The 13833-nt window shown below is 45.8% G+C and overlaps 1 protein-coding gene across 1 annotated transcript in view; it reads right to left on the bottom strand.

Annotated features, from left to right (window-relative positions):
* LOC128333744 (low molecular weight neuronal intermediate filament-like) overlaps positions 1-13833 on the bottom strand; it is a 57528-nt gene that overhangs the window by 7442 nt on the left and 36253 nt on the right. Inside the window, exons 5-7 of the mRNA XM_053269661.1 lie at positions 3033-3200; positions 2499-2615; positions 797-874 (exon numbers count right to left, since the gene is read on the bottom strand). Coding sequence (XP_053125636.1) covers positions 797-874; positions 2499-2615; positions 3033-3200 — 363 coding nt within the window. The remainder of the gene's footprint in view (positions 1-796; positions 875-2498; positions 2616-3032; positions 3201-13833) is intronic.

The raw sequence follows: 13833 nt of genomic DNA, 5'->3' as shown, positions 1-13833 counted from the left end.
TTGGCAAACGAACAAAAGAAATGAAAGTGTGCAATGAATCCTCATAGGGATTCATTATGAGGAAAAGTTATTATACACCAAAGAATCCAAACACTTGAAAAATAGTGGCCGCACACTTTGCTCTATAACTCCACTTCTACAAAGGCTAGAGCTTAGCTTTTTAAAATTTTAATTAAAGTTGGGAATTAATAATAATAATAATAATAATAATAATAATAATTCAATTTCTATACCGCCCTTTCAAAAATGGCTCAGGGCAGTTTACACAGAGAAATAATAAATAAATAAGATGGCTCGCTGTCCCCAAAGGGCTCACAATCTGAAAAGAAACACAAGATAGACACCAGCAACAGTCACTGGAGGTCCTGTGCTGGGGGTGGATAAGGCCAGTTACTCTCCCCTGCTAAATAAAGAGAATCACCATGGTAAAAGGTGCCTCTTTGCCCAGTTAACAGGGAATCCATGTTAGGGTTAGGATAGGGCGAATCCAAATCCCCATTATTTCCTATGGTGGAAATATACAAAATCAGTAAAAACTAAAGAAAATCATTAAAAAATCAACCAAGTGCTCCACTGTCTTGAAATTTGGGTGGTAGGTGGCACCCATGGGGACCTACCCACCACCCAAATTTGGTGCCCCTAGGATCTTTATAAGTGGTCCTAATTGATCCAAATCAGAATCAAATCAAATCGGGGGTGATTCAGGAGGACAGATTTGGACACAAAACAAATCAGGGGTGATTGGATTCAGGCACAAATCAAATAAAAAAAACTGATTTGTGCACATCCCTATTACCTTCCAAGTATCCACATAATCAACGTCACAGTGCAAAACCTTCCCATCCTTCTGTGGCAAGAGATCTCCGTCGACTTTCTGTGAGAGAGAGAGAGGAGAGAGCGCAATGGGTTGTGCAGATACCTGAAGTGAAAAATCTACCTATTTGCCCCACTAATTAATGCAGGACACAAGCCACTGGGAAGTTCTCTTGCACGAGCCCCATTGGAGTGGCCACTGCCAACATCTGGGGGCCCACAGTTGGGAGCTCCTTCTCAGGAGGAATCTCCAAGGTCAGAGCTCCAACAAGAAGCTTGTATTTCTCTCCTAAAGAAGCTATCAAGCAAGGGAAACACAGCAAAGAAATAATAAATAAACACATCACAAAGAAAACAAGGGGAAGGAGAAACTAGGGCTGGAGATTTTCTAGGGTTTGATTTCTGGCTGGCTGGAAGTGTTTGTGTCTTTGACAGAAGACAGGAACGCCTGAGCGGGGGATTCACTCCAGGTGAGTGCCTCAGCTTGTGGGAGGGGTCACATTCCTGAGCACAGTCAGTTGTCTGTTGGTCTTGAATACAAGGGTGAAGGCCCGAGAGCTCAGTGAACAGGGATAGCAAACAGGGCATTGGTGTTTTGCGAGAGTTTAGTGGGAAGTGTGCGGGGGAGCCTGAAATGAGTTCCCTTGATCACATGGTGCCCAATAGGAAGAGAAGGTAAGTACTACTCCCTCTTTCATATTCTTGAGAAAGGAAGTTTGGACAGTTAAATAGCTCACCAATACAGCTAAGACCTAACTTCCTAATAAACTATCTCTAAATACTGTAAACAGACAACAAAACCAGTTATGAAGATAGAAAGCCAGCAGGGGAGGGGGCACTTCCCAGTGTATTGGTGTCACATGTATGACTATTTGCTCCATGGGCAGAAGTCATGGGTGTGTGCTCGGTGTTGGTGCAAGGAGCTCGTGGCACATAGACTGGGTAAATTCACAGTCAGGTAATGACAAAGAGGTCAAATTTCTAGATATGCTGAATGACTGTGCCCTAGCTGGTCTTGGAACCAACCAGAGAGAAGGCGACCTTGGATCTAATTCTGAATGGCACCCAGGATCTGGTGCGGGATGTCAGTGTCATCAACCGTTTAGGGAACAGTGACCATAGTGCGGTCAAATTCAGCAAACATGTGGGGAGAAAATCACCAAGGAAGTCTAACACAGACACTTTGAATTTTAGAAGAGTTTGAATTTTAACTGTTTTATAAATGTTGTTAGCTGCCCTGAGCAGTAAGGTATTGGAAGGGCGGGGTATAAATATTTCAGATAAATTAATAAGATGTGGTGACAGCCAACAACCTGGATGGCTTTAAGAGGGGTTTGGATAACTTCATGGAGGAGAGGTCTATCAACGGCTACCAGCCTGAGGGCTATAGGCCAGCTCCAGCCTCAAAGACAGGATGCCTCGGGGTACCAGTTGCAGGGGAGTAACAGCAGCAGGGAGGGCCTGCCCTCAACTCCTGTCTGAGGCTTCCAGCGGCATCTGGTGGGCCACTGTGCGAAACAGGAGGCTGGACTAGATGGGCCTTGGGCCTGATCCAGCAGGGCTGTTCTTATGTTCTTATTTATTTATTTATTTATTTAAAATATTTCTATACTGCCCAAAACTTGCATCTCTGGGCGATTTACAATTAAAATCACTTAAAACATGAGCTAGCCAAGCCGTTTTACCTTGATGCCCATTGGCGAGTGCATCAGATACAGGTCCAGATAATCCAGGCGGAGCAGCTTCAGAGTCTCCAGGCAAGCTGGCTTCACATCTTCGGGACAGTGGAAACTATTCCACAACTGTCAAGAGAAAAACATCCTATCAGCCCAGGGGGTTGACTCAGCAGGCCTTGGCAGGGGTGGGAAGTAGGGCGGCCTTGGCACATTTGGTCTGTAAGTTCCCCTTTAGGGCATAAGTGGGAGGGGGGTCCAGCTAATCCAGGACTGCACAACGGCAGCCCTCCAACTGCTGTGAGAGTACAACTCCCATCCTACCTGGCTCCCGGCTCACAGATAATAACTCCCCCTCCCTCCTATTCAGCTTTTTGCTAGCACAGAACTGAAAACCAGCACAGCTCTCGAAGCTGGCTAGGATACTTGTCCTGCCCTCTTAGTGACTGTGTGGGCTGCCTTGCCATGTTTCCTTGTTCACCAGCTTGGGGGTTCCCCAAGACGGATTGCGGGGACTCCAGACTGGAAGGCAACCCAGCAACCCACCTTGCTGACGATAAACAGATCCTCCCTCTTCACTCGACCTTCTTTCAGAACCTTCTGGAGGCCTTCCCCGATGGCACCCTCGTTGTCATAAAAATAGGCACAGTCAATGTGCCGGTAGCCGTTGTTGATGGCCACTGCGATTGCATCCTGAACAATACCTGGAGGAGACTGAGAGGGAAACAAGACACACATTGCCACTCATGGGAGGAAAGGAACCAAGAACCGCCACTCTGTACCTCTTGGGAGTCAAGGTGCACAGAATGGAAAGCAAGTTTTGCCTCTAAGCAAAAAGTGAAGTAAGAGTGTCCCTACCACCAGCAAGGCCTGGCTCACCAGGTAGGTGTGAAGTCACCAGAGACGGGACCCTCGAAAAAACCACACTACCCCCATTCTCAAATTGACTTTGTTTAGTAGCACAGCAACGCCACAATGTCCTAAATCACTTTGTCACAAATTGTGGTACCCAAACAATTTAGAAGTGGATAAAGGCCCAAACTGGGGGAAGGCCGGAAGCAGATCTGAGATGACATTAATTTGCCTCCCCTAAAGAAGAGAACCCCTGAAGTTCCCTTCTGCAGAATATGGAGACCCTTAGAGCATTATATTTTCCCAAATAGAAGATGACACTGATTTTAAGATGACCCTCTTAAAAATAAAATGCAGGTTCCTCTTTACAACTCTTAAAATACAGATTAAATACAGCATTATCCTGTACTGAACCATAAGGAAACGGACTCTAGATTTAAGGAACCCAGCCAACCTCAAATTTCTAACAGCAAAGAACTTGGGAAACACCTAGTCTTAGATTCAAGTAAATACAGTATTTGGATATGTGCTAAACATTCATCAACAAGTTGATACTCAATTATTTCTATCTTGATTGAGTGCCGTCAAGTCGGTGTTGACTCTTAGTGACCACATGGATACACTCCAGGATGGTCTGTCTTCCACTTGGCCTTTGCGGTCTCCCAGTGCTGCATTCATTGCTGTTGTCATCGAGTCCATCCACCTGGCTGCTGGTTGTCCTCTTCTTCTCTTTCCTTCAACTTTCCCCAGCATTATGGACTTGTCAAGGGAGCTGGATCTTCACATAATGTGCCCAAAGTATGATCATTTGTGCCTTGAGAGAAAATTCTGGATTGATTTGTTCTATGATCCATTTGTTTGTTTTCCTGGCTGACCTTGTATAAGAAATTGGGATGTCGGAATTCCCTCTTCCAGAGTCTAGGTACTTTGCCTTTTGCTTGGCTGGTTCTGCTCCTCTAAGACCCATGAAACACAGACAAGTGATTAAAAATTAACAGCATTTATTCTCACCCAACTCTTGACAATCTTCAGCAGACAGCAGTAAGAAACAATTTCAGGGTTCAGGCTACGTGTTCTAATCATCAATCAGAGATCTGGATGTTGAGAATCGAAAACTATCTATCTTCATACTTTCTTTCCTGCCCTTATTCCTGTGGATTTTCTTCGGTGGTTGTTTTTCTTCTTCTTCTGTCGTTCCACTTCTTATATCCTGTCTTGGAGTCATCCCCTCAAATTTGTCCCCTTGACTGATTGGCCAGAAGAATTCAGATCACTGATAATCCATAACCTAATCTGCTACCTGTGTTGACATATAAATCAATTGGTCAATCATTATTGACTTAACTTCAGTAAAATCTGCGTAATCAATAACTGCAAATTTGTATCTACGTGTTTTTAACTAAACTGACAATTTTTTTTTTAAAAAAATGCATCATACAGAAATTTCTGTGGTTTCTGCTCATCCTGCCAAAATGCCACATCCCTTCAAAACTTCTTTGAAGGAGAACCTAAACTAAACTGGGAAAGTTGCCAAGATGTGCCTGGCGTTTCTTTCTGCATGCCCCTGAAAGAGCACTCTTTGACATTTGGAAACTGATTGCAAAACAGATCACAGTAGAGACAGCAAAGAAGGTATATTTGTGCCATTCACAGGCCCCAAAGCCTAATTTCCCCCAAAATTGTTGTCAAGCAGACTGGTCAACTTGGCAAAAGAAAAATGCCCTTCTTGAATTCTTACACGTGGCATCCTCCAAAATCTTCTCCAGCACCAAAGTTCAAAAGATAGAAAAAGTCAATACTTTTTCTATCTTGTTTCTTCAAAGTCCAGCTTTCACATCCATAGAATGTCATTGGGGGAAACCATTGTGCAAATGATTCTAATCTTTGTAGATGTAGACACATCATGGCATATAAATATCCTTTCTAAGACCTTCAACTGCAAGCCTACCAAGTGCTAGTCTGTGGTGTATTTCTTGACTGCTGGATCCTTTACTGTTGACAGTCGACCCTAAAAGACAGAAGCTATCCACCACTTCAGTGTTTTCATTGTCAGTTCTGAGGCTGGTTGCTGTACCTGTTGTCATTAGTTTAGTCTTCTTTACATTTCCATTTTCCCATTACAGTCCCATTTTTTCACTGTGCTCCTTGACTTCCATTACTAGAGCTTGCAGATCATCTGCATTCTCAGCTATCAGAGTGGTGTCATCAGCGTAGCGCAAGTTATTGATGTTTTCTCCTCCAGCTTTAAAACGATGCTCATCTTCTTCCAATCCAGCTTCTCTCAGTATATGTTCAGCATATAAATTGAATAAAGAGGGAGAAAATATACAGCCTTGTCTTACTCCTTTGCCAATCTAGAACCAGTCTGTTTCACCATGTTCCGTCTGGACTGTGGCTTCCTGTCCTGTGTATAGGTTTCTCATGAGAACAGTGAGATGTTCCAGGATACCCATTTTGTTAAGGATATTCCACAATTTGACATGGTCGATGCAATTGAAGGCTTATCTGTATTTTTATTTATTTATTTAATGTTTTGGCCATTGGCCATAAATATAAATACAGATAGATACTTTAGCTATTTATTTATTTAACCTATTTTTATACTGCCAGAAACTCATGTCTCTGGGAGGTTTACAACAAAGCAAACAAACAGAAAAATCAAAACATTAATTAAAACAAAATAAATGATACAGAAAAAGTGAAAACATTACAATTCAAATTTTAAAACAACATTTTTGAACAATGTTAAGACTATTAAAACAATATTTAATTAAAAGCCTGTGTGAATAGATGTGACTTTTAAAAAGTTGTCAGGGATGGGGAGGCTCTTATTTCAGCAGGGAGCGTGCTCCAGAGATTTGGGGCAGCAGCGGAGAAGGCCCATCCCTGAGTAACACTAGCCACCGAATGAGCTGGTGGCAACTGCAGATGGACCTCTCCTGATTATCTCAATGGGTGGTGGGGTTCATAACGAAGAAGCTGTTCTCTTAAATACCCAGGGGCCAAGCCATTTGGGACTTTATAGGTTATACTACCAGCACCTTGTATTTTGCCCAGAAACTTATCAGCAGCTAGTGTAGATCTTTCAATACGGGAATAATATGGTCTCTCCGAGATGACCCAGAGACCAACCTGGACCAATTGTAGTCAATGAAGTCAATGAAGCACATATGGACTTCTTTTTGGTAATCTTTGGCTTTTTCAATTATCCAGCATGCATCAGTAATAATGTCTCTTATTCCTCAGCCTTTTCTGAAACTTGCTTAAACATCCGGCATTTCCCTTTCCACATAGGGCTCTAATCTGCATTGGATGATACTGAGCATTATATTGCTAGCATGTGCAATTAAGAATATTGTGTGATGGTTTGTGCAATCTGTTAAGTCTCCTTTCTTTGGTATGGGTATGTAGACTGACCTCTTCCAATCTGTTGGCCGATGTGCCGTTCTCCAAAATTGCTGGCATAGTTTGCTGCATAGTTTCCATCTTAGACTTGCATATATGATGTGCAGCTGATGTTCTGTAGTATTTGGCAATTTTTGGTAAGTACCATGAAGTACTATTGACCATCCAAATGTATTTGCTAGTTAATATGCACTGGTGTTTAAACACATGCAATGGTGTTTAGCATTTCATTGCTGATAAGCAATGTTGTTTAGGATTTGATAGCTGATAGCTCAGGAGTTTTTCTGACCCTGGCAAAAATCAAAATCATCAAAAGATGCCAAAGATCTCAAGCACTTGAATTTCAAGTTGTGAGGGAGCCATTCTACATTCAAAGGTTGGAATTTCAAAACCAAACCTTCACATTTGAGATCAAAATGGCAAAAATGGGAATCTTGGAACACTCTCAACATTTGTGATTATATTTTTTGGCCTGACTGTAGATTAAAAGATACATCAGGCAATTGCAAACACACGCCCTGTAAACTCCTCCCTTCGCTCAGACTCTGTGCATTGTCAGTTGAAAGGCTGGCTGAAAGAATCCACAGTCAACTCAGAACCTGAAGGGATTAATCTGGCACCGTGGATGTTTACCTGTTCAGACTGGGGTGGGTGTGCCTGATAAGGCCTGTTTGCAAAAAAGGAAGGGAAGGGAAAGGAGAGAATGGAGGGCAGTAACTGGATCCCGACCCATTGTGCTGAACTGGCCCCTTCCCATTCACCAGCAAGTGCAGAACAGACTGTTTCCCTTGAGCAGAGAATAGAGCCGCTCAGCGGTTAATCCAACTTGGTTGGCTTTATTTCCTTGGTGGCTGAGCTTCTCCCAGGTCTTGGGAACAAAGTGCAGGAGGGAGCTTGGGGCGGCCACAGTCACGCAAGCCCTCACTGCACCCTGCTGCTGCTGCCTCCTGCCATTTGACGCTTTCTGCTCAGCTGCCAAGCCTGGCCTTCAAGAAATATGGACTCCAAGAATGCCAAATGAGGGTCTCTCTGCCCACACGAGGACACAAGGCACAGGAAACGGCTTGATTCCATCAGGCAGGCCCTTGGTCATCCATCTAGCTCAAGAGTGCCTGCACTGGCTGGCGCTGGCTGTCCAAGCTTTCAGGCAGGAGCCTCTCCCAGCCCCACCTGGAGATTCTGGCAGGGACTGAACCTGGGACCCTCTGCATGCAAAGTGGAAATTCTGCCACTGAGTTATGGCTCCCTTCCCACAGCCCCAGCCCCCCAGCTTTTCATGGGTGTTCATGGAAATGCAAGGGACCCAACAGCCATTCATTTTGACAAAATCAGTGAAACTCAACAGGGAAGTTTCAGCGAATAAGGTCCGCAATGCCACAGAGGGTATTATTAAAAGATGGAATCATAAGTTTGGGGGTGACTTGTCGCCGTCTTTAACAGTTAACTGACTTGCAGCTGACCTCTTATGACATGTCCCATGCTTATCTAACCTGCAGAGGTGCTCTTAGGACAACGGCCATGTAAAAAAGGGGTTCCCGATCTTGGGTCGTTGAACCACAGCTCCCATCATTCCCTCTGGCCATTGTGGTTGGGGGTGATGGGCGCTGTAGTCCAACAACATCTGGGGACCCAAGGAAGGTTGGGAACCCGTGCTATAAAGGAAGCAAGTCCTGCATGAGCCTCAGAAGCCAAGAAGCTGGCTCAAGGCCACTGAGCAAGTTCAGGGCAGAGGCAAGGCTGGAAGCACAGCCAGACTGACGTATGGCTCTCCTTCCCTCCTTCAACCGCTGCGCTGTACCCGCTAAGAATTTTGGGGCGCAAAGAGGCAACGTCTCTGTGCAGATGCAAGTGAGAACCCACATGGCTAATTCCTGCTTTGTGCATAAACAGCACCCCCACCCTGCCAATCTCGGGTTGCCACCTCCTCCCACCTCGCCAGCTCTTGTGCTGTTTGCAGCAGTTGGAGACATCTGAGTGGCAGCTGAAGCTTTGCCCAGCCAGCTCTCAGGATAAATGCTGAGCGAAGCCTCTTGGAATTACATTTGCGGCAGGAGGGAAGCAGCACCTCCCCTCTGACCTCGGTTTCCTTTTGGTCCAGGTTCACATTGCATGTCTCCGTGTCAGTAGCGTAGGGAGGCTGGCGGTGGCCCATATGCGGCCGCCGTGGCCCCCCGGCCCCGGCATCAGACGCAGGGGCCAGGCTAGCCACGCCCCTGCATCTGACATCAGATGCGGGGGGCGTTTCTGGGGCTGCACTCGCGGCCCCTGATTGGTGGCGGACTGGGTTCTTTGAACCTGTTTGGCCAATGGTGGCTCCACCCCTGCTCCGTGTTTTCCTTCTAGCCAGAGAGAGGCGGGGAGGGGGAGGGAAACAATGTTGCCTTCCAAACTTCGAGTCCTAGACTGGGAGCATTTGTGTACACAAACTAACAGATGTCTTCCCTTTTTTGCCAACACATGCATCATGTTTTAACCAGCGAAAACATTAAGCAAGCAGACTAATATTGTTCCAGAAAGTCAACTTGAGCAAACACAGAGGTTTTACTTTTGTACCTAGAACTTAAAGAGTTTGCTTCCTGCAGCTAGACAAGCCAGTTCGATTTGCATTTCTAAAGAGCTATATCTGCAAATTCTGTATTCCTAAAGAGTGTTTCCCTATTTAATTAATTAATTAATTAATTAATTAATTAATACATGTTAATGATTCTTATCATGTTAATGATTCTACCTCAGTTCCTCCAACTCGCTTAAAACCAGCATTTTAAAAAACTGGAAATACATTGAGATAAGCTAGAAATCAGAAGAGAAAGCCCGATTTGGGTGTGTGTGTGTGTGTTTCCAAGAATCTCGAATGGACTTTGGAGTAAGTCTGGCCAGTGTGTGAACGCACCACTCTCTTCCAGAGGAGATTTGGGGTAACAGCCCTGTCTGTAAAGGCTCCTCCTGGAGAGATCTACGATGAAAACCTTCTCTGCTTGCATTTCTACAACCCAAGCCGCTGGGCAAAACGGCCCTGCTTGAAACTCTGCAGCCCTTGATTCACAATGGCTCAGCCCCACTGAGCTCCCCCTGAAAAGTCCCTGAAGTGGTTTTGCAAACAGTGACTGCCTTAGGTGGCAGATGCCAGAGTGAAGGCAAGAGGGAAGCCTGCTGCAGAGGCCCAGAGACTGTGCATCTGCACCCTATATGGGTGCAGCACGGGAACCCATTAAAGGATTAAGATGTTATTCGCTCATCGTACAACAAGAAAGGACAGATTTCCAGGAGAATGAAGAGGGATGGTGTGTAGGGATGGTGTCCCATTGAAGAGGGGTGGTGTGTAGGCTGGGGAGTGCTGTCCAGGCCTGCCTGTGCAGATTTGGGGGCAGAAAGAAGCAGGCAATTTTCTGCCACAATAGGATTCCTGGGCATTTAGCCTGATGACTCCTGACAGCTCCTGACTGACACATTCCTCTGCTGTCATATCATCATCCCAGGCTATTGGATTCAGCTGCACACACCTGGGGGCCCAAAGTTGGAAACCCCTGCCCTAAAGAATGGTGGGGTTTTTGGTTTAGCAGTGGCACTAAAGACGCCTCTCTTGGAGTGCAAAGCCTTCTCTCAGCATGAACCTCTCAGGTTCTCAGGAACCCCGGGGGTGGGGGTGAGAGAATGACTGCTAACCCAGTTGGTCTGTAGAGTAGCCCCTGCACCGTCTTGGAAGGCAAACACCGAGTGCCGGGATGGGTCGCCCTTCCCAGGGCTTTCCTCCTAGGGCTCCAAAGAGAGGGCTCCTCTTCCATCTCTCTTAAAGGCCCCCCCCCCGGCACTGAGAAAAGCGCAGGACTATGCAGAGGTCAGCAGCACCATGAAAAATGGCTCTCACAGGGAAGGCTTTTTGCCAAAGGGGCGGCCCCCACTTGAAAAACAGCGAAGATCCCTCCAAGGAGGTTTCCCAGATGGGGGCTTTACTGTGGGAGGAAGCGGTGTAAGCCGGGACGAATTACAACAGAAGTATATAAAGCATTTATATGTGTAAATAAGCATGAACTGGAGTAAATCTGGGCCATTTTTTCTCCCAGTGCACACAGGAGCACAGCCATCTATGGGGTGGGGGAGATAACATTCAGAGCAGAGTAATGGCCGGGGAGAGAACTCTGAAATTGGCACACAGGTAAGGGAGGATGGCTGGACTCTCTATTTCATTTCAAGTAAATCAGGTAATCTGTTGATTTTTAATGATTTTTTAAACATTAAGGCGAAATCACATTAATATCAAAGAACCGTGGCAAAACATGAGGCATCTGAGAATCACTGAATTTAAAAAAAAAAAAAAAACCATTAAAAGCCAACAGGTTGCCTGATTTATTTGAAATTAAATACACAGAGTCCTGCCACCCTCCACTACCTGTGTGCAAAATTCCAAAGCTTCTCTGCCCCACTATTACCTTGCTCTGAATTTTTTCTCCCCTCCTGCAATAGACTTGGTTTTAAAAGATGCCCTTTTGTGTATCTGCAATGGTGTGCTTGCACAAGGACACCTTTTTAAACAAAGAAACACAGAAACATAGGAAGCTGCCATATACTGAGTCAGACCCTTGGTCCATCTAGCTCAGTATTGTCTACACAGACAGGCAGCGGCTTCTCCAAGGTTGCAGGCAGGAGTCTCTCTCCCAGCCCTGTCTCGTTGGAGATGCTGCCTGGGAGGGAACTGGGAACCTTCAGCTCTTCCCAGAGCGGCTCCATCCCCTGAGGGGAATATCTTACAATGCTCACACTTCTAGTCTCCCTTTCATTTGCAACCAGGGCAGACCCTGCTTAGCTAAGGGGACAAGTCATGCTTGCTACCACAAGACCAGCTCTCTTCTCTGGACTGAGGAGAAAACCACCACAGAGGACAATAATTGCTGCCTGGGGGGAAATGGCTCTGCAAACACCATTTTGTATTTCTTTTGCCATTTCATTGATTTTTTTGTTATTTTAATGATAACTTTAATGAGATTTCTGGACTATAGCCAATCCTGAGGAGTGTATGGGGCATGAAAGCTGCTACGGATTCTAGATTTGCCTGTCCATTGTTTTAGTGTGCTGCTGGAAGGGCATGAGGGCACCAGGGGAAAATAAGAACAAAGAAGATATACTGTATATTGCCTGGAGGTTGACTGCAGGGCACAGGACACAAGTCTCCCTGATCAGGAATTGAGAGGGGTGGCAGGTGGAGTCGACACTCCCCAAAGCCACTCTTCGGCAGTGAACCAGACCTCGCCTTCTCCACGGGTCCCCTTCCTACGGCTCAGCAAAAATGCTGGAGGATCCCACACTGCTGCTTTCAACGCTCTCCCAAAGTGCAACTTTTAAAACACGCTTCTATTACGTATTAAAGGCCAATGATCATGAATCATCACGGAAAAAGGCACTTTGCTATTCCCATACTGAAGTCGCTGTAAATCCTTCCCTCGTATGCGTAGTGAAGCAGGAGTAAATTGCCGCCGGGAAACCTCCAGAGGAGAGCATTTGCCCAGAGCTGACTTCGCTCAACAAAGTTCCCGAATGGACAGATGCAGCTTCTCTTTGCAAAGAGGTCTTGGCCGTGCTTCCAGGAACCAGCTCTGTGCTCCACTTAGCCTGCAGGGCGGGGATGGTGTTGAGCTGGCAGGACACCCGGCATGACCTGCCCCTTGGGGGAGGCTGGTCCCGGTCATGTGAAACAGGGAACACGGCCAGCTTCGCCAAACAATGGAGCCTTTGAGCGAGACGTGGGGCCCTTGCGCCTGCTCGGGGCTGGTGGCACCGACGATGCCCGCAATGCGAGAGGACGGGTGGCTAATGTGGCCCAGCAGTGACACGGAGGCCTCACTCCGTACACACAGGAGAGGCTGTTCTCCATCAGCACATCAGCCTGGCGAACGGGCGGACAGTTTGCAGTGGAAATGGAGAGATGAAATCTGTCCTGGGACTCTGGGACACAGATTCAAACCAAATGGCTAGAGTGGGACGGCACAGTCAGCGCACCCTGGCGTACCTTGAGAGCTCCTTCCTCAAAGGAGAATTCATATGTCGCTGTGCTGGTCCATGAAGAAAAAGGATCCAAAAGCCCCAGTTTGGTAGTACCCTTTTTAGGACCAACCGAAATGGCAAATTTGTGACCAGTAAGCTGTAAGAATTCTCCAGAATTCAACAGCTGGAATTCTCCAGAATTCTGGAATTCTCCAGAACCTAGGTCCAGGTTAGCTTAGAGAGCGCCTTTTTCGGTATGAGCCCCACCACACCTTAAGGTAATCTGAGGTCCATCTCCAGTTACCACCGGTATGTCTGGTGGTGACTCAGAGACAGGCCTTCTCTGTAGCTGCTCCTGGGCTGTGGAATGCACTCCCTGCAGAAATCTGTAATCTGAATTCATTATTGGCTTATCTGTTTGGCCTGGCCTTCCAGGGTTTTTAAACTGTTTTAAATGTTTTAATTGTTAATGATTTCATGCTGTTTTGAAATTGTTCTGTAATGCTTGTTTTTAAACGGACTGATTTGTGGGTTATATTTTTGTTGTTGTGTACTGCCCAGAGCTGTTTGGATGGGGCAGTATTTAAAGGTAATACCTAAACAAACAAACAAACAAACAGATAGATAGAGATAGAGAGAGAGTAGCGTTGTCTATTATTTTAATTGTGCATTGTTTTAATTATATGGTAAACTGCTTTGGGATTATTTTAATGAGAGGCGGTATAAAAATTAAACAATAAACAAACAAATAAAATAAACTGCACATTTGGCATCTGGCTGCGCATTAAAACAGGTCCTGGGGGAGAGCCCAAAGCCAGCTAGGTGTTGTGGGAGACCCCCCAGTGCCTTGTCCCCTAGTGGGAACTCCCAGGGCTATTTCCTTCTTCCCATCAGCTGCAACACGTGCTGTAAGAAACTGTACCCCACTATCCTTGGAGTCACTGTTTGCAGCATTATTATTATTATTATTATTATTATTATTATTATTACATTTATATCCCACTCTTCCTCCAAGGAGCCCAGAGCGGTGTACTACATACTTGAGTTTCTCTTTCACAACAACCCTGTGAAGTAGGTTAGACTGAGAGAGAAGTGACTGGCCCAGAGTCACCCA

The sequence above is a fragment of the Hemicordylus capensis genome, chromosome 8, assembly GCF_027244095.1.
Source record: "Hemicordylus capensis ecotype Gifberg chromosome 8, rHemCap1.1.pri, whole genome shotgun sequence".
Classification (NCBI taxonomy): Eukaryota; Metazoa; Chordata; class Lepidosauria; order Squamata; family Cordylidae; genus Hemicordylus; species Hemicordylus capensis.
This window is presented reverse-complemented; position numbering and strand designations above follow the sequence as displayed.